Consider the following 19,606-nt stretch of genomic DNA (forward strand, 5'->3'; position numbering starts at 1 on the left):
ATCCCCACTTATCACGTGCAACCATCGATTTGTTATGATGGCTGTGATAGTTTTTGTCACAACAGCAGTTAGCTGACTCCACACACTTTCTGTTTGTCTAATGTATAGCAAACCGAGTTAATTCCGTGACACAGTCATTTTCCCCTCTCTCAATGTGCAGTTTTGAGTGTGCTGACTTTCGTTTTTATTTTGTATGTGTTGGTGACAAGAATAAATTTAGTTGTTTTGAACACGATAAGTCACCTGTTCTTCTTTCTTGAGTCCTTTCTTCTTATTTTGCTTTTTTCTCATTGAACCTGGCTGTCTCAGTTTAGAGTGTAGGCATTTCAAGTTTTCTTTAGTTTTTGTTTACAAACACTGACACCTATAGCGACACACAATGACGGGTGGAATCTTTCATACGCTGACATGCCCTTCCACTGGCCCAACCGAGACAATTCAGTTGACACAACTGTCTTTGAAGTGGCTGCTCATTTAACTCCCTAGTAGACTTAGGTGAGTCAGACTCGCCATAAGCTGACCGTCATTTCTGGCTCAAGGCGAGTCCAGCTTGTCGGATGGTCAGTTAAAAGCCCCAAACATATTTTTGGTTTGCCGACAAATGGCAGTATGAGTACTAAATGCCGTATTGGTTCCATTAAAAAAAAAAAAAAGTGCCCTTTAGGGGGTAATCTGTTTCTTGGTGTGGCTTTGCTACAAGCTGGCGTACAACACCAGGCAAGATTGGCACCCACTGCCTCATTCAAAGAAGGCAGAATGGTGCAAAAGTAGCCAATGAAGTATGAGAAACCATGGTTTACTACAAGAAAGCGTCTGAATAGATTTCTAGGCTAACGATCAAAAACAGCTGTTAATGGACATTTTGTGTATGTATCTGTGAGTGAGCATTCTAATGATTACAGAGTTCTTTGGTGTCAAGAAACTTTATGTTGCCTTAAACCATATTACTGACTTTGATATTCTCATTGCAGCATGTCAGAGAGGAGCGATGCTGTCTCTACAAGCATCGCATGTAAGGGTTTTGTGCAGCTCAGTACAGAAATGTTGGGCTTTGCATTATGCAAGTGTTCAGGTGTAGACAACTTATGCAGTTGACCCTTCATGTGTTTCCATTCACTTGCTATGACAGAGGAGTGGCACACATCCGTATTTCTTTCTTTCTTTATTTCTTTCTTTTCTTTCTTCAAGACATTCGTTACAGAAATGCCTTGGGGGACGTGACAAAAGGCAATAGACATGCCTGACGGGGCCGCGCCCCCCTTGGCTGCGGCGGAAACAACATAACATAAGCACAATAATTACAAAGGTAAATGTATGGCTGTTTGAGCTGTGGTGTGCGAATATGGGAAGATTGAATTGTCACAATTTGTGTATTCCTCCCATTTCCATTAGTGTCATTCTCAGGTATCTTGAGTTCTTACTCTCCTGCCAGTATCTTATCATTGATAGTTAGGTACTTTCACGCTCAGAGTGGTCGTCACTTATTTCCTCTAGTGAACATTTTGTTTTCGGGGCTGCTGAATGTATTGGCTTTGGAAGGCACACTCTGAGGAGTTTCCTACTGCTAGGTCTTCTCTGAAATTTTCGCTGCTGCTGTATCTACAGACCAGGTTTGAATCAGTGGGTGAATCTATGTAGAAGATGCCATTATGTTGAACGTTGCTGACCTCAGTAGTTCTAACTCAGTGTTTTGGTAAAAATCAGACAAGTCCTTGAAAGGATGCTGAGGACAAATTGAATTTGGCCTGTATTGATAGATCAGTGCATTCTAAAGACAAAGACTTTAGCTTCACTAAAAATGGAGCTTTTATAATCTAGGAAAGACAAAGAAATGAAATACAAGTGCTACCATCACTAGCATCTTTCTTAAATTAAAAGACTGTAGACACCTAGTTGTGTGCTTTCTTCTCTCAAATGATGCATTGGACATCAGAATACATGTGTCACCTCGTGGTATTCATGTACAGCCGCTAAATAATTTATCATTGATTTTCTTCTCCTGTGCTCTTTTGATTTCATCAACCGAAAGATGGCTACATGTAGTTGACATCCAAGTCACGTAAGGCACAAAAAAAATGCAATATAAACACTGAGAAATAGTTATAATTCACTACAACACTTGAACCAGTCTGCTTCAAGAGCTGGAATGACAACAAACGACATATCAGCAGTTATATTGCCGTTTTCTTTTGTGCCTCATGTCACCTAAAGACCAACTACACGTCATAGCCACCGTTCCACTGATAAAAACAAAACTTAAACAGTGTCAAGAAGAAATTCAGTAATAAACTATTTGGTGGTCATAGGTGAATATCATGGGGTGATCTGTGTGTATTAATGTCTAACTCATCATTTTAAATAAACATGCAAGTAAAAATTTAGTGCCCATAGTTCTTTAACTGCGATGTGTTGACACTGCTTTTCGGGCGGGAATCCCAGGGGCTTGGCTACTCTGCCATTAACTTCAAAATGGTCATCACGAGTCCCTTTCGGTGTAGATGTCACAATTTTCAACTGAGTGGCAGAAAAAGTTTTCAATCCAATTCCTCAACAACGAATGCATCATTTGCTGTCAGACAAACATCAGCTCACCCAGAAAGGGCCATGGAACCAACGGTCTGTGAATTTTCCTCCTTTAACGCTTATCTGCCACTTTCTTTTCCCACATCACTGGCATGAATAAAATATGAGCCAAGTGTATTTTTGGGTTTTGCAGTTAATCGCTCGTTTTCACGGGTTACCTTTGAAAGGCTACTAGATCATTGTGCAACTAAAGGCTGATTGATAGTTGGAGCAATGATCACATGCTAGCCAGCATTTTCTGCGTTTTTAGTTTGCTCACAACTGAGTGATACAAAATGCACGCTCAGTGAGGTGATCAATTAGACCGGAGTTGCACACCAGTGTTGTACCGAATGGTGTTGAAGGAAGGAAACAAGCAAACAAAAATTGAATGCTTTAGTTTCGCCATTTAGCAAATTATGAACACCAGATTTTGGTTGTGTAGTTTCTTCTTTGTATTGATGTGTGAGACATTAGCATACATTTATTACCACATGGTATTCAGTTACGACCTTCATATAAGTTATCATCAAATTTCTTCTCGCATTTGTTTTGGTTTTGGCTTCAAAAGTCGAGTGATGGCGATGACGTCAGTATAGTTCACACGAGGCACAAAGAAAGCTGCAGTATGATCGCAGCTCCTTCATTCGTTGTTTCCGGCTCTTGAGGCAGGCTGGCTCTAGCGTTGTAGAGAATTAAAACGACACAGCGGTTACATCGCCTTATTTTTCATGCCTCATGTGACCTACTGTGTACGGAACTTTGATATCGTAGTCAATGCCCGGCTGTTGAAACTGAAGCAGGTGGGAAAAGAAATTTTATTGTAAATTATTTAGTGGTTGGGAGTGAATTCCAAGTGGTGATCCATGATCAATAATGTCTTACAAATCATTACAATGGAGAAAATATGCAACCAAAAACTAGATGCCTATACTCCTTTATGCTGCAGCCACACTACGACGGACCAAATTGCTGTTTTAGTGCTTGTATCACATGTCACGTCACCCGGCTTCCCAGAATCGCGTCATCTGTATGACTGCAGGCTACGCAGTGATTGTTGTCATGGGGTCACGTGATGCGTGGTCCATGGACTGAAAGAGCTGTTTGGTCCGTAACGTGGGTTCACCTCTAGCAGCAAGCAGAACAATAGCAGAGGGCACGCTGGGAAAGAGCCGCGCTCTGCAAGATACACGTGTGGCGTATTCGAAGCCACCTGGTAACGTGGGCTCGCTGTGACTGGCCCCAGGTGCGCCCTTTCCTGGTAAGTCCGGCGGCGCCACCTGCCGGGAACAGCCGGCGGCTGGACAAGGAGGAGACCATCCTGGAGCCCGTGCTGCTGCCGTCCCTGCGGGAGAGCCAGGTGAACACACAATCATGGGCTTCCTGTGAAACAGTCTCCGTAACTGCGATGACTGTTTAGTTTTAGACTACGGAAAATGTGTCCGTAATTGTGTTTCTAAGTGTCATCTGTCCTGGATCTGCCCTGTCCTGAGCATAGGGGGCAACCACACCCAGGTAGCACCAAAACGTTATGACAGTACTATTTCATTGTTTTGGTGAAATGTCTGTAGATTGTTTTTAATGTTCTTTTTTTTTACCTTATCTGAAACATTACAAGTACACGTCAATCTGCTTACCTTTTGTAAACATACATGAAATTTTCAGAAGCGGTGAAAAGCGCCCTTGCAAGACTACACCCGCGAATAGCGAGAACACAGCTTCGATCATTACAGAAGAGCAAGGGGTCACGAGGACAAGAAAATACATACAGCACAGCGCAACTAATACAATGCACTCCATACACTCGCCTTTTTCTAGTGAGATTTTGGCGGTATGTATGCAATCTGTGGCAGGCAGAATTCAAGAGATTTGGCTTAAAAATTCTGTTGGTACTTCATTTGTGTGGGAACTGTGGAAAATTCTGCGACACAACACTTAGAACATATTTGCATTATTTTACAGCCCATTTTAACGCTATAGCAACGTTTAGAACGCATCTCTATCATTTTATGTTTAGACTATGCATGATGACTCGATAGTAGTGCGTTCAGCTAGTATGTCGGTGGTCGCAGGCTTAGTCCCGGCTACAGCAGCCGCGTTTCGGTGGATGCGAAATGAGCTGTGTGATATCAGTGCGCGTTGAAGGGATAGTGAACAAAAAATCTGCCGTGGAAATTTCTGGTCTAAATGATGGCTGCGGCACTGAGAGTGACCAAAACAAGACTCTTTTGAAACCTCCACCTAAATCTGAATTTCTCTTATTCCGCAAAACCAGATTCCTTGCGCAACCCCCACCGGCCATCAAACTCAGTATTCGCAGAGTCCTCGAGTACTCAAAATTAAAATCTTCGGCCTAATGCTACGAGAACACGGCTTCAATGGTGACGCAATCCAAAAGCTTCAGGGAACCTCGCAGCAAATTATGTGAATCATTCGCCGCATTAGTAACAGCCAATCGGACATGAGGGAAAGCAATACTGCCCAATCAGTACAAGCCTTTGTGATGAGCCGCATAGCTTACATATGCCCTCACCTACATCCCAAGCCAGCTGAAAAAGAGAAAGTGGAGGCCATAATGAGAAAATGTGCCAAACAAGCAGTTGGGCTACCCATCCACACAGTGATTGAGAAAGTGTTAGGTCTCAATCTTCATAACACCCTAAGCGTGATTACTGAAGCGGTCACTGTCCTGCAATACGAATGACTGTCGTCCACACCAACTGGTAGACACATTCTGTCTGCACTAGGTGTAACATACGAACGGCAAGGCGGACCAACAACTGACCTTCCCAAACATATACGCAAGCTTCTTGTCATTCCACCAATACCTTGGAACATGCACCCAGATTTCCACGCTGAACGTCGTGCAGAGAAAGCCTAATCATTCGGCAAACGCTTTCTTAATGATACTTCTGTGGTATATGTAGATGCAGCAGATTCTTCGGCTGACAAGATGGTAGCTGTGGTCACCACGGAATGTGGTACACTCATAACGGGGGGCACTATACGCACTCAGCACACACATGTTGGAGAAGAAACAGACATTGCTTTAGCCGTTACGGGATCCTCGGCAGAAACCATCGTCAGCGACTCAAAATTGGCGATACGTAACTTCACGTTTGGAAAAATCTTCCCACAAGCAGCACGGATTCTGCGAAATTCTCAGCCCGCACACACATTCACCTAATCTGGACACCTGCTCATGTCTTCCTTGCTGGTAATGAGGCAGCTCAAAACCTAGCTACACCACAACCTGAGCTGGGTCATGCAGCCTACACACCACAACGCGTTTTCTGACTGACGCAGAACGATGGCTGATGCCGTGTTTTCAACAGAACGAGCTCCGTACACTATCGCAAAAACATGGCCAGGATTTAATCCCACACCCTCGGGCGCGGCAGCTGAATGTCGTATCCATTGAGCCATCTAGGTAGCTCTGACACGAACAGCAATAGCAGAGGCAAGCAGCAAAAAAGTGAGAGATGAAGGTTCCGATCATGCAGTGAGCACGTGGGCCATATCTTGTGAACCGCACAGCTCTCCACTGCGCAGCTACTGCGAAAAGTACAACGGTGAGGAGAGCAAAATGAATCCAAATGTGAGCAGCAGCGGAAGTAGCAAAAGGATATGAGGGATAAGGAAGGGGAAGAAAAGGAGATGCAGGAGAAGGCAATCAAAAGCTTCAGAGGAGACAGCAACCAACTCCTGGAAAACTTGAACAGGTACTAGTGCAGGGAACCATGAACCAGCCCGAGAATACGCGGGGGTGGAGAGCGCCACTCTAGACGTAGGCACCTGCCTAGAGGAAGTCAAGGCACAGATCCTGGTCACAACAAGAAGTGTGTCCGCGATGACAGAATCGTCAACAAGACGGTCCAAAATTTAAACAGCATACCCCTGGTGGTAATCATCAAACTACTTAACAAATTCTGGACTGCAGATGGGAAATCCGCCTTATTTCAAACCATAAAAACTGATCAGCGGGGAGAATATTAGGCTGATTTCCCTCACCCCGTGCCTAGGGAAACTCCTTGAACGGGCTGTCGGCATCAGACTTGCCGAACATCTGAGCAAAGAGGAACTCGTTTCTGACGCCTTGTTTCACTTCAGGGAAAATCTCTCCACCCAAGAAATTCTTGTACATCTGCAAAAAGACATCATTGAATGACCAGAAAATGGACCAGAGCCAGGACGTGCGACAATATGTTAGCAGCACTAACATTCTCGATTGCCTCGAACACGCAAAACTGTGGACGGACAACATTCAACTACATCCAGAGGTCCCTCATGGACACAGTAGCGATCGTCAATGTCGACAGTATAAAATTTGGGATAATGCTCAGAAACAGGGGCACCCCACAGGTGGTGGTGCTATCCCCTCCTCTTCAGCATGGCACTGATCGACCTACCCAAGCAGCTGGGTTGGATATATAAAAAGTATGACACGGAATATATGCAGAGGATACAACAATGTGGGCCAATGAAGAAAACCCTTGGGTCATCCCAGGAAGGCTCTGGAAGGCAGCAGACATGGCCCAAGGACATGCGGAGAGCTGTGGAATGACAACATACGCTCCTCAGAAATCGCAAGCTTAGCAGGAGGTGGCAAAAAGTCATGTAGATGTTGTGAATCAGCCAGCACAAAAGACATGGACGTCTTTTGCGTTGGTAGATTCACTATGACACCATACCAACCTGCCCAAATGTCAATCCTTCTCTAACATATTTCATGTAGACATGATGAGATTAGGAAGTTTACGGGTATAAGGTACAGGGCTAATAATATAAGGCATATAATACGGGACTAATTGTTAGGTTATTGCAAGAGACCTTTTGTTCTACAGTGAACATTATGAAGCTGATGATGATGATGTCGCATGGATTAACACATGGTCGCCTTTGCCTGCTAAATAACTGATAATCGAATATTTCCGTTATAGTTTCAGTTTCGGCAGCCGAGCTGTTGCTATGATGTCGCACTGGGCTGAGGTCATGTGAGGAGTACAAAAACCGTGATAAAATATTTTTGTCCACTGCATTTTGCCTTTTCCTAAAGAAGTATAGACACCGGAATGTTGCTTTTGTGTGTTCTTCTTTCAGATGCGTTAGATATTAGTACACTGATCACCCCGGCGTGCATAGAGTTAAAATCATCATATCGTATTCCCCTACAATCGCTAAATAATATGCAGTCGAATTTCTTCTTGATGCTGTTTTGGTTTCAACAACCAAACGATGACTGAGATGTGTATGTTATCTTTAGGTCTCGTGAGGCGTGAACAAAAGCTGGAATGTAATCGATGCGTTTTTTCATGCCTCACATCATCTAAACACCTCATACGGCACAGCCATTGTTCAGTGCATAAAATCGAAACTGCATGATAAAATAAATTCAATTTTAAAATATTTAGCGGTCGCAGGCGAATACCACGCGGTGATCCATGTATTGTGGCCATTATTACAGAGAAGAAAACATGCAACTAAAATTAGGTGTCTATAGTCCCTTAAAACAATTTTTTTTCCGAAGTTGAGTCATTAAGAGCTTTCGCTGTAAAATCAATCAAGTCTGAAATACGATGTTTCTGCTTGCATATTAGGCATAACAAAATGCAGCAGGAGGCACATATTGTGACGAGATGGCAAGCCTAGGAAAAGGATGACATGATGGAAGATGATAATATGATTTAATGGCTGTGGGCTTAGTGTGAGCGTTCAGTCCCGCGCCACTGCCCTCTTCTTCGTCTTCGTTACTTGACCTGGGTCCTCCGAGTGATGTCAGATCGATTGCTTGAATTCTGAATGGTGATGTGGTGATGACCATGATCACAACGGACAGAAGAAGATGAAAGGCTTGCCACCAAGATGAACTAGATGATCTGATGAACGGCTGTTGCTGGAATTTCAGGTCCAGCAGTCGGTCACCCGCAACGGAAGGTCAAGGTTTAAGGACTCGCTGGACAGCTTGGGCGGGGGGGGTGCCGTCTTCATTCAGGTCGTTATCGGGTCACACTGCGTCTGGTCCTGGTCGCCGTGTCTTATGGCAGGGGCTGGGGACGGGGCGGGGGAAAGCGGCTGGTCAGTTCTGGTCAGGTTGAGCTGAGGTTAAGCCGGCGGTGGAGTCCAGGTCCCCTCGGCCAACAACGAAGGCGAGCAGAAGGGGCGATGCTTCAGGGACCAGGATGACGGTGATGAACCTGCATCTCACACCAAATGTTACGAGGTGACAAGCCTAGGAAAAGGATGACATGATGGCAAATGATAATATGATTTAATGGCTGTGGGCCTAGCAGCCCGAGCACTCAGTCCCGTGCCACTGCCCTCTTCTTCGTCTTCGTAACAATATGTAACAATAAATCTTGTTTCGCAGGAAGCTTGCATCCTGCGGAGAGCGTACTCTTTAGGGTTTATTTATGCAATTTTTCTCGTTCCCATTGCATACATGAGGCTAAGCGTACAGAACCAAGTTGTTTTCGACTACCTATGATGTTATGTGTTGTGTTCAAGCTTGCGCCTGCAGTAGAGCCTGCGCATGACTGCTGCGCACCTGCATCGCAGGGTCCTGCCGGTGGCTCGGCCGCAGCAGCGGCGGCCGCGCTCTCCCTTCTCCGTTCGCGGCTGCCGGGCGTCTCGGAGGCCGAGTGCCGGCGTGCGCTGGCACTGGCCCGTGGCAGTCCCCAGCTGGCATTGCAGCAGACTCAGCTGGCGCGGCTGCAGGCGCTCGGAATCGCGGGGAGGGGGGAGTGCGAGGCTGCCCTGCGAGCGTTCAACTGGGACGCCGACCAGGCCGCTTCGCACCTCCTGGACACCAGGGACAGGGGCACGTGACCGGCCTCCCATCGTCTGAGCAGTGCCACCGCTGCTACCTGAGGGATCGGGTCTACCCTGAGGTCTCCCCTGAGGTCTCCCTTGAGGTCTCCCCTGAGGTCTCTCCTGGGTGTAAGAAAATCTCTGGTCTGTACAAAAGAGCCATAGCAACGATACCTTTCCTCGATTACAGTCCACATCGAAACCGAGAGTGCTGCCAGAGTTGTTGAATGCACGCGATCGCACTGCTGGACTCAGTGTTGAGATGATTGTGCGAGAATCCCTGGCGCCAAAGGAAGGGTGAATGGTATGCTGTAACAGTGTCTTTGAGAAGGCTCCCAGTAGCTTGGATAGTTCCAAATGCCTCGTTACTGAAAATTAAATGTGGAGGAGGAATACTTTTGCACTGATCAATCTCGGAGGGTCTCTGATGAAATGTCGTTTTTCACGTCTCTGTCAAAAGCTATTGTCGAAATGCCCTGCATTTAAGCCAATTCCTCGTGATCACCTGTTATCCCTTAGAATCTCACGTAACTCAAGCAGCATGGTTTGCGTGCAGAAGAGTGTGGTGATTTTTTGTGGCTGCGACCTGTTACAGTCGCTGGTATTCTTGTTGGTGGCAGTGGAAATGTAATATCAGGCATAATGTACAATTTGTTTGTGCATTTAATATGATGCACTAATGTATCAAACTTCCTGTTGGATGATTAAGCTGTGCTGACAGCTGTTGGTTATAAACTGCTCTTCTTTCATGAGTATGGTTTGCAAAAAAAGTAAATAAAAGAAATTTCAAAAGTCAGCTAATTAAAGAATCTCAAAATTTCTTACTTTTGCTTGCGGTCAGAGCACACCAATTAGTGTACATGGCTTAAAAAACTAAATTTTTAACATTATAATTTTCCTTACTCATTAATGAGACACTGAGGACAGCTTCATTAATTTATTGTTCTCACTAAAAATTGATTCCCTGGCTCTTTCTGGATGTGTTGACGTTTGTGTGGCAACAGAAGGCACATTTGTGACTGAGAAAATTGGATTTAAGAATAGTCCCACTGCCCGGTTCAAACTTTTGACCTCCACATTGAAAAAGACTGGTTGCCGCCATTTTTACACAAATGGTATTATAGCCTAGTTTCTGGGGTCCGCACCCAAAAATCTGCATCGATGCTCGCATTTTACTTATGAAATAGGCCAGTTATGGGGACACCTGTATTTTTTTGTTATTTTCTAGCTAATGAAACTTTCTTTTTTGGTGATAGGGGTCTCTTTGTGATTAGAACGCAGTACCCAATCGATACAAGCTGACTTCAGTTTGTCCTCCTTGTTCTTTTAAAAAAGAGGTTTAATTTGCACTGCAGCGGCTCATCCCTTTGATCCTAGCACTTTTAGGTTTCCTCTTAAGTCCTTACTGTGAGCTTAACCGAGCTCTGTTATATTTTCACCCTGCTGGTAAATGTGACCTAGTGGTAACTGGACAGAGCATGTATTTTTATCGGTATTCACAATTGGTAGATTCCAATGCAACTCAAGAGTTGCAAATTCAACCAAACAACATTGTGGGCTGCCTGATTACAGCATTAGCTAGTGTCGTAATACTTGAGTACAGTACTGGGTCACACAAAATGCAACGAAAAGAACTGATATGCGTGCCACGAAATCACCTTGATGAGTCACTATACTTCCTGTGATTTTTTCTGCACTGCTGCTGTGTTCCATAACTTGAACTCGGTTTACGACTGCCAGTTCAGTCTGCCTGTTCTGCACTGCTGCTGTGTTCCATAAACTGAACTCGGTTTACGACTGCCAGTTCAGTCTGCCTGTTCTGCACTGCTGCTGTGTTCCATAACTTGAACTCGGTTTATGACTGCCAGTTCAGTCTGCCTGTTCTGCACTGCTGCTGTGTTCCATAAACTGAACTCAGTTTACGACTGCCAGTTCAGTCTGCCTGTTCTGCACTGCTGCTGTGTTCCATAACTTGAACTCGGTTTACGACTGCCAGTTCAGTCTGCCTGTTCTGCACTGCTGCTGTGTTCCATAACTTGAACTCGGTTTACGACTGCCAGTTCAGTCTGCCTGTTCTGCACTGCTGCTGTGTTCCATAAACTGAACTCGGTTTACGACTGCCAGTTCAGTCTGCCTGTTCTGCACTGCTGCTGTGTTCCATAACTTGAACTCGGTTTACGACTGCCAGTTCAGTCTGCCTGTTCTGCACTGCTGCTGTGTTCCATAAACTGATGAACTCTGTTCATGATTACCAGGTCAGTCTGCCTGTTTAGTCTTTCACGGCTGCGTTCTGCGGTGGTCAGGCACTTACTTTTTATGAAATTGCTTTACCATGCTGTGTGTAGTTGACAGTACCTATCAAAATGTTGGGGCAGCAAATTCTGCCTTGGGGCTTACCGTGTGATGGTTTGTACTCATGCTGATCGACTGCTTCTCAAGTCTTGTACCTTAGTGCTAACAGTTTGGAGTGAAGAAGACGCAGCTTTTAATTTGCGTGCAGCTTTAGTTAGCTGCTCATTCTTGTTTGTGGAATGCCTGTTAGATATTGTACATATGTGAGAATATTCCAGCAGTCACTTGTGCGTACATGTGTACTTTTAATCATCATGTGGGCACTGGTGGTTAGTGTTTTTGGATCACCGTGCTTCCTGGCACTAAATGATAGCAAATGCTTTGGATTGCAAGCGTGTTGCATTGATGAAGGAATTTTTTTTGATTTCCTAGCGAGTAAGGACAATCTCAGAATTTGACCAAAGATTGCTGCACGAGTCCACTTTATATCACTGTAGTGTAGAATATATAGCTGTCAGTGTGAGGGAAAAATATTTTGCAGGCTCCTGCATATTAGTCGGTGTCTCGCTTGCTTGGCTTGTGGTAGGGCTTGAGCTTTTAGTGTTTACATCAGCAGGCAGAGTACATCGGCCATTGGCACTCATTGTTCTTTATTCTCGAGGTCCTAGGCCTTTTCAGGCGTTAGAAACAACGAAAAAGAGCATGGAACACCACCAGAACATGTTAGACAGTTGTAAGACCAAGGAAACTACTGTAGTGCTCCAGACTGGCTTCGCTGTTTGTCATAAAGCTAACTTCGGATGACTCTGTACATAGACGAGCTTGTTATTCTGCCATTTGCCGGCCGCTACAGTCAAAAAGTGACACTTTGAGTGACATTTATGTAGATCTATGTATTTGTGGAGCAGCATTTATGTAGAAATATGTATTTCTTGTACAGAGCATAGAGAACCTATAACTGGTGCTGTCGGGGTAGTGCTTGATGCTAGCTTCATGTGCGGGGAGCAAGATCTTACATAACACCTTGTTGTCGCCATTTTGGATGGAGGTGTATCATCTTGCTTAACAATCATGGCTTGTGTGGTAAATACTTGCCTTGAGATTTGTACTTGATATTTACAGGTAACTGAAAGGTTACCAACAACGCAGTTAGACAAGACTAAGAGAGCGCTGTGCCTCTACATGTTAACTTTTTTCCTTCTTCCTGATGTCAGCATTTCGTTTGTGATTTTTCAGCTTCTAAAGAGCTTATAGCATTAAAGGGTGCAGTCTAATTGACCGTAAGTCATTCTTTTTTTCCAGAAATATCGTCCATAACCTGGATTATCAGTTTACTGCTCACACCAAACGCGATCAACCTCGCAATCATTGCCAAAGAATGCCTGACCAAATACTAAGTGACAGACCAGTTCCCCTCAATGCTAATCATTCTGTCATTGACGACTGTCGTTGCCGTCATTCCTAGGATTGATCAATCTTGTCTTCATCTATTCAATGAGGGGTGCAATTAAGCGATGGGCATGTGCTTTTCTTAATGAAGGTCCACTGAATACACGACAAGGTCAATGTTTCTCATGCTCAAATTTTATTATGGGCCAATTTATATTTGAATCGTATTTCAGTGTGCTCACGATGCTTTTAACCTAAGGGCTGAACCTACATTAGTGGCTGGCCTGTGCTCGAATTAATATGGAAAGTTTATTAGGGTGGATAAACGTAGTCGGTTGAACATGACAATAGAAGCAAAAAGCACGCCAATTGGCAATTTCTACTTCAAGGGGACGAGTTGGCTCATTAAATTTGTAATGAAGCTAGAGTAGAAAGTAAGCACTGTGTGCTGCTCTCCTTATTAGACTCAAGTCAAGACTTTAATCACATTGTTCATGCACATGAGAGCCCGTAGATAAGGTGCATACTGTTTATTGAGGAGTGCCTAATGCAATGCTGTGCAAGTTTTTCATTTATATGGCGACACAGTTTACTTTTGGATAAAGACATAGCTAAGCTTATTGTTCCTGAAAGGTGACCACAAGGTGTGACTTTCGAAACAGTTCTCTTTATCAAAAAAAAGTGTTGCCACGCATTCATACGCATGCTATATAGAGACATCCAGGTCTTCTGGCTTCAGGGAAAATTGTGATTTCATTTATGTGGTTTAACATTGTCCCAAAGCGACTCAGGACATCAGGGACACCGTAGTGCAGGACTCCGGAGAGTTCCGACCACTTGGGGTTCTTTTACATTCACTACCATATTGTGGTCAGCTGCTTTCTTGATTTATCTACGTATTGCTGTTGTAGGTTTGAGAATAGCAGCGGAATTTAAATGACCGGGCCATTTCTGCTAGCCATTTATAATAGCTGACAACAAGGCATTGTTAGGAAAACAACACGGACGACAGTCTCTTGCAGTACATATGAACCAGAGGTGTGCATCGAACACAGTGTTGGTCTTAAAGCTGTGTGTCGAAGGGTGCAATGATGTGGCTCACAATATATGAAGCCTACATATTTGGTGAGTTATACATTCATATATATTCAGTACAAATAGTACTCATGTAATATGCACATGAATACAGTTTGTGTGATGTGTGAGGCAACTACTATACTTATTTACTGTGTGCATGATTTATGGAACCTGCACTTAATGTATACTCAGGGTAACTAAACTGTCTCATACATCTTGTTAATAGCACTGTCGTTTCTTTCAAGCAGCATATGCATTTACTTGTTCAAAGCTTCTAACAGTTCCTGTGTTCCTGTGTTCACATGCTAGCAATGCTACTGCATCAGGCCACTAACATGTATTCATGTGGTGTCATTCCTGCTTTAGTTTTCTACTTAATATTGACAACTGCCACCTCAGTGGGCACTTGATTTCAGTCTTGCATTTATTGTTCGTTATTTGTTATAGTTTTAATTCCAGTTACAGTTGCTCGTGCTTTGTTCCATGATGGAATCGTGGTGGAAGTGTTGAAAGCAGCTAGACTTATGACTGGGAAAGGAATTCCCGCAAAGTGCAGCTCAATTTTCTTCTGACAAGCCAGCCCATTTAATATATATCCACAGGATTTGCAGGAAATACAATTGCATACCAGCAGTGATTCAAGTGACTCAGTGTGCTTTGATACCCTGATGAACACTCCCCCTCATACCTAATATCTCGGTGCTTTGACGCACAGAGATACAATGTACAGCTTTCGTCAAAAGTCTTCAGGCCACATGGCTTGCTCCTCAACCTCACATTCAATACATGCGGCACCCCCAAGGACCGAGAGGTATTTAAAGATCAGGACGAGAGTTCAGTTATGGTACATAAGTGGTTCATGTGGTAAGTGGTGCAAGTGGTACTTATGGTACATGGTACATAAGTGCCCCACTACTTGGCTGGAAAGCACTCCATATGGCCTGAGGGCTTTATGTTTCTACACTGGCTTCTCTGTACATGTTTGTAGATACACTGTGCTTGCTTAAAGGAATTGCAGGAATTATGTATTCATCATAGAGTATGAGTAGTGTTCTCAGAGGCTGATACCTCTCTAATGACGAAATAATATTTGTATGAACTGTTTCATGTATTAACAGTCAACTGTTGCTCTTGTTTGACTTTCTGTGTTAGAACAATGTTATGTTGAAGCTATTTATTTTAATCCACTATTTATGAGATGCTAAGTTTATAGCATAACATCTATCTATATTTACATCTTTCGTCCTTGTTGCGTGTGCTCAGAGCTTTGTATGGACTGCAATGAGAAGTGAACAGGAAGTGCCCACAGATCTTCAGCCCTTGTATCTGCCTTGTTGCCTCTCATAAAAGCAACAGAGATGTGCTAATAATCAAGTTCTGGCAGAATCTCACTATTTCTTAGTCTCACTCTACTTTGAACTCAAGGCTGTTGGTGTGTTTGTAACATGTCCAACTAATTCTTGACTTCATAAATGAAGTTTTCTTTGGTTTTGGCCTGTGCCACTCAGACTGTCATGATACCTCTGGGAACAGAAGTGGTGTGCACCATTCAAGCTTCAATTAGACTTACACTGAACACCAATCGCAGATTCGGAACACTTCCTGATCAGCTTTTTCGGCTCTTTTCGGAGCAAGTTTGTTTCAATGGCAGATTAGGATCAGTCGCCGTGCTAAGATTGCTCTGTGGAGCAGCATGGACTGGTCTGCTGAAATCGACGGATTCGACCCGAAGTCTTCGTGACATAGGCCTCCTTCAAGCCTACCATTCCGTAGCAGACGACGCTTGTGCGAGTAGCGCGGTTCGCGGGCGCCACCTGGCACAAGTGTTCCAAATGCGGACTTGAGGCTCTCCGTCGGATGTAACCGCTCTGTCACGGAGCTGGAAGCCCACTCCATATCTGTGATTGGAATTCACCATTAATTTCTGGGCCATTTTCGACTTGCACCTGCTGCCAAGGACAGGCGAGGAGGTAATTGTTTATATCGAGAGGCACGTTAGTTTGTTGAGGTCTTGTATAGTCAACGTGTCAGCAGGAGGAGAAGGTTGTGGGATGCCATCATCACGTACAGTTCATTCCCACGGCGGAAAATTGTGATGACAGCAAGAATTGCTTGAAGCAGGTAAAATGTTGAGGTTAAAACTACTCATTTAAACTTGTGATCTGACAATGATGCCATCTTTGTGGATTAAATGTCGGTAAGCAATGTTATTTCTTGAATCTGACTGTTGAAGAGATGCAGGCAGTTGGAGCTGGGAACAAGAGCATTTGCAGTGGCTGACCCACCCACCTTGCAATGTCATCATCATGATTAGTGCATCCACAGAAGGTTTGCTAATGCTGGTTGCTCTTTCCAGACATGGGAGCCTTTTGGAATCTCATTGCTTGCTGCTAACATTAGGAAGTCATCCAGCAGGTTTAGTTTCATTTTTGGGTACGCAACACGAGATGTGCATTTGGTGACTCTGTGCTTATATGCCATGGCTCTTATGTGCCAGATGGTGTACTGGATCGGGTTTAGCCGTTTCTCTCACTACTGCTTTTCCTCATTGTCTTGGCTATAGCGCATAGATTAATTATTCAACACCAGTTTCTTGGTGATGGTACTGTGATGATGTGTCCCTTTTAAAAACAACCACTTATGTTAAACTTAATTAATATGTCAGCTTCAAGTGGCTGTTTGCTTCATTTGTATGTTCAAGACTAGTAATACCAAAATGCTGCACAAGCCTTGAGAATAATGTTTTTTGCCTTCTCGCTCCTTGAAACGACCTTCAAGCTGTAGTAGTTGCTTTGGATATTTCAGATCACCTCAAGGGCTTCCACGGATGAAGGTGTGGTCAAAGCTGTTAATAGTCACTGCGCACTGGTGAAAGAGACTTAACTTCAGAAGGGCACTGCTTGTTGTCACTATGTGAGGCAATTAAACAGGTGTCCAACTGTGTTTTTATAATATATTCCTGCTTGTGCGAACTGCATCCTCAGCTATTGCAATGTTCTCTAATAAAACTTACCGACACATTCCCGCAACGATATGAAACACTTTCTGCTCTCCTGTTTTCTTCGTTCCACGTTGAACACTGTACGGTCACATTTTGTGTGGCTGCACATGGGATATACACGAGCGCGACCGGTGATGAGTGAAGTTGGTATAATGTGTGCTTCAAAGAACAGATGTGAACAACAAGGCATGTGAAGCTCATTTTGTTTGCTCTCATCTACCTCTAAGGTGACTTCGTAAGGCCTACTGTGTTCTGTGTGATGTAACCAACTGGCAGCTGCTTGCGCTGCTCGAGCTGTATTTTGGCAGATTGTAATATATTTATTGAATACGAAGTAAAATTGTGTCTGTGTTTTCTTCGTTTTGTTAGTACATGAGAAAAGGCCTTTCGGCTGTTCATGAAGGCACCACTGTGGTATCTACGAGGTGAGGCATGAAGGCAGTGTATAAACTATTCATGCATGGTGGGTGAGGACCTTTATTTATTTCTTTTTCTGTCCAACCATAGTTATTTAGCCATGAAGGCAGCTTTCAGCATCCTAAGCACATATGGATAAAAATGAAAGAGAGCATATAAGCAATCGAAAAGCAGAGAAGGCGGCGAGATTTGTGTCTGGCGTGGCTTTACAAGTTGACAGCCAACAGTGCCTGCACATGTTACAGTCGCCTTAGAGTAATTAAACTGGCTGAAAGTGGACTATAGGAACTGCCTGAGCTGGTGAGGTTGTCTTCAGTGGCAACGGATATTTAACTGCTTTCTTTGGATGGGGTGTGTTCTGTTATCACGAAAATTATGCTTTTTATTCTTGGCAACATTTGTCGTACATCGTCTCAAAATCGCTGCTAATTTGTCGCCGAAATTGATGACAACTAAGTCATCGAAATTTCACTAAGGAATGTATTTTACACAGGGAAGGACTGTCTTTGCACCCAGCTGGATTGGAACTGATACCTACTCTGAGAAAGTATAGCTGGCCTGATGCCCTTTTGACCACTCGTTTATGGCTGCAATGGCACTTGTGCTTGTCTGTGCTTAATATGCAGTTGTAAACGCATGTGGCACCAGGCCGCTATAGTAATCATAGCTAGGTAAGCACACTGATAACAGACACTGATAAATAGATCACCCGGTTTGAAAAGAAGAGCCATTGGAAATTTCAAATCGGAACTGATTTGGTTTTTGAATTGGTTACAGTTGTATATTTAGCCCTGCAGTTGGACCCGACCCATTGGAACAAAATCGACTGAACCATTTGAACCGGTGAGGTCCCAGTCACTTATGCCATTCAGCAAATATAAACAAGTTCTACCTCCCAATTGAGTTGTTCAAAATTTGCTATGAGAGAAATACTTGTGCAACTTCGCTTACAACATTAAAGGGACACTGAGGAGAAATTGAAGTTGGCTTGTATCAACAGCTAGAATACCAGCTCCTGATTACAAAAAATAGGACCCGAGAATCCACAAATCACTGAGGCGCAGCCAATGCATGCGCAAATCTCCTTGACGTCGCCAGACGGCGCCACGTGCCCGGCAGATACGCGCACGCCTGCAGCATCGGGACCAATTAGCGCCTGCTCACCGGCGGTAGGCGGGCTCGATCCCGGTATTCCGCTAACGGTAACAAGGTACACGGTATGCTAAAGGTGTCTATTTGCGAGAACTTCGTTGACAACTTCGAGAGCGGGATCCATCGTAACGCTGGCAAAACGCCAGTGCAAACGTAAGCGAAGCGACTGTAGCGACGGCCGCAACAGCCGATAGATGCCTTCAACGTTCGGCCGGCGGTAGCTTTCGTTCCGGCTGTTGCTAGGCCGCACTGCTGGCCGCCAGAAATCACGGAGTCTGCGTTACGTCATGTTCACGTCATGTTTCACGTCACTTAGTCCTGTGTCGTCATAAGAGAATCCCAAGTTTGAATCAGAGCGGCGGGAAAAACTTTTTCAACTTCCAATCCAAATTCCTTAGAAATAAATCATCTTTCGCTGCCGGCCAAGTGCAACAAAGCCATGAAATGCCGAACTATTGGATTTTGCTTTAAAAAAAATATTAATAAAGCTCTCCTCACTGACCCTTTAAGGTGCAAAAGAAAAACACTGGTGAGGACTGCAGGGAGACGCTCTGCCTTGTAGCGACATTTTTATGAGGGAACTGAAATGAGAGTTACATACATTTACAAAAATCAAGGCGGCCCTCTCAGCAAGTCAAACACAAAGGCTACTTTCAACCCAAGTGGGGAGAACCATCCTCTAAAAGCTAGGCACCAAACAAGATCTAAGGACCCTGGAAGACAAAACTGCCCTGCCCACCTGGACACAACAATATCATTATAGACCCTAAACATATGCATCATGACCGAAAGGCAGAAGGCAAGCCAGAGCAAAAACCCTTAAAAAAAAAGAGCAATCTGCGCCGGCATTGGAGCATACCCTATCAAGGGAAGATTCTCAGTACCAGGGGTAGACTACAAGCAACAACC

The 19,606-nt window shown here is 44.2% G+C and overlaps 2 protein-coding genes across 2 annotated transcripts in view; one reads left to right on the forward strand and one right to left on the reverse strand.

Moving 5' to 3' along the window:
- Positions 1-17,462, forward strand: part of Ack (activated Cdc42 kinase) — a 45,761-nt gene extending 28,299 nt beyond the window's left edge. Inside the window, exons 7-8 of the mRNA XM_089572374.1 lie at positions 3,809-3,922; positions 9,118-17,462. Of these exons, the coding sequence (XP_089428500.1) occupies positions 3,809-3,922; positions 9,118-9,387 (384 nt within the window). The 3' untranslated portion in view covers positions 9,388-17,462. The remainder of the gene's footprint in view (positions 1-3,808; positions 3,923-9,117) is intronic.
- The window catches only part of LOC149360527 (uncharacterized), a 343,557-nt gene continuing 327,313 nt past the window's right edge, over positions 3,363-19,606 (reverse strand). The window contains exon 3 of the transcript XR_016288843.1: positions 3,363-3,907. The gene's annotated coding sequence lies outside the window, so the exon portion shown is untranslated. The remainder of the gene's footprint in view (positions 3,908-19,606) is intronic.

The sequence above is a fragment of the Amblyomma mixtum genome, chromosome 2 (assembly GCF_055824585.1).
Source record: "Amblyomma mixtum isolate Tamu chromosome 2, ASM5582458v1, whole genome shotgun sequence".
Classification (NCBI taxonomy): domain Eukaryota; kingdom Metazoa; phylum Arthropoda; class Arachnida; order Ixodida; family Ixodidae; genus Amblyomma; species Amblyomma mixtum.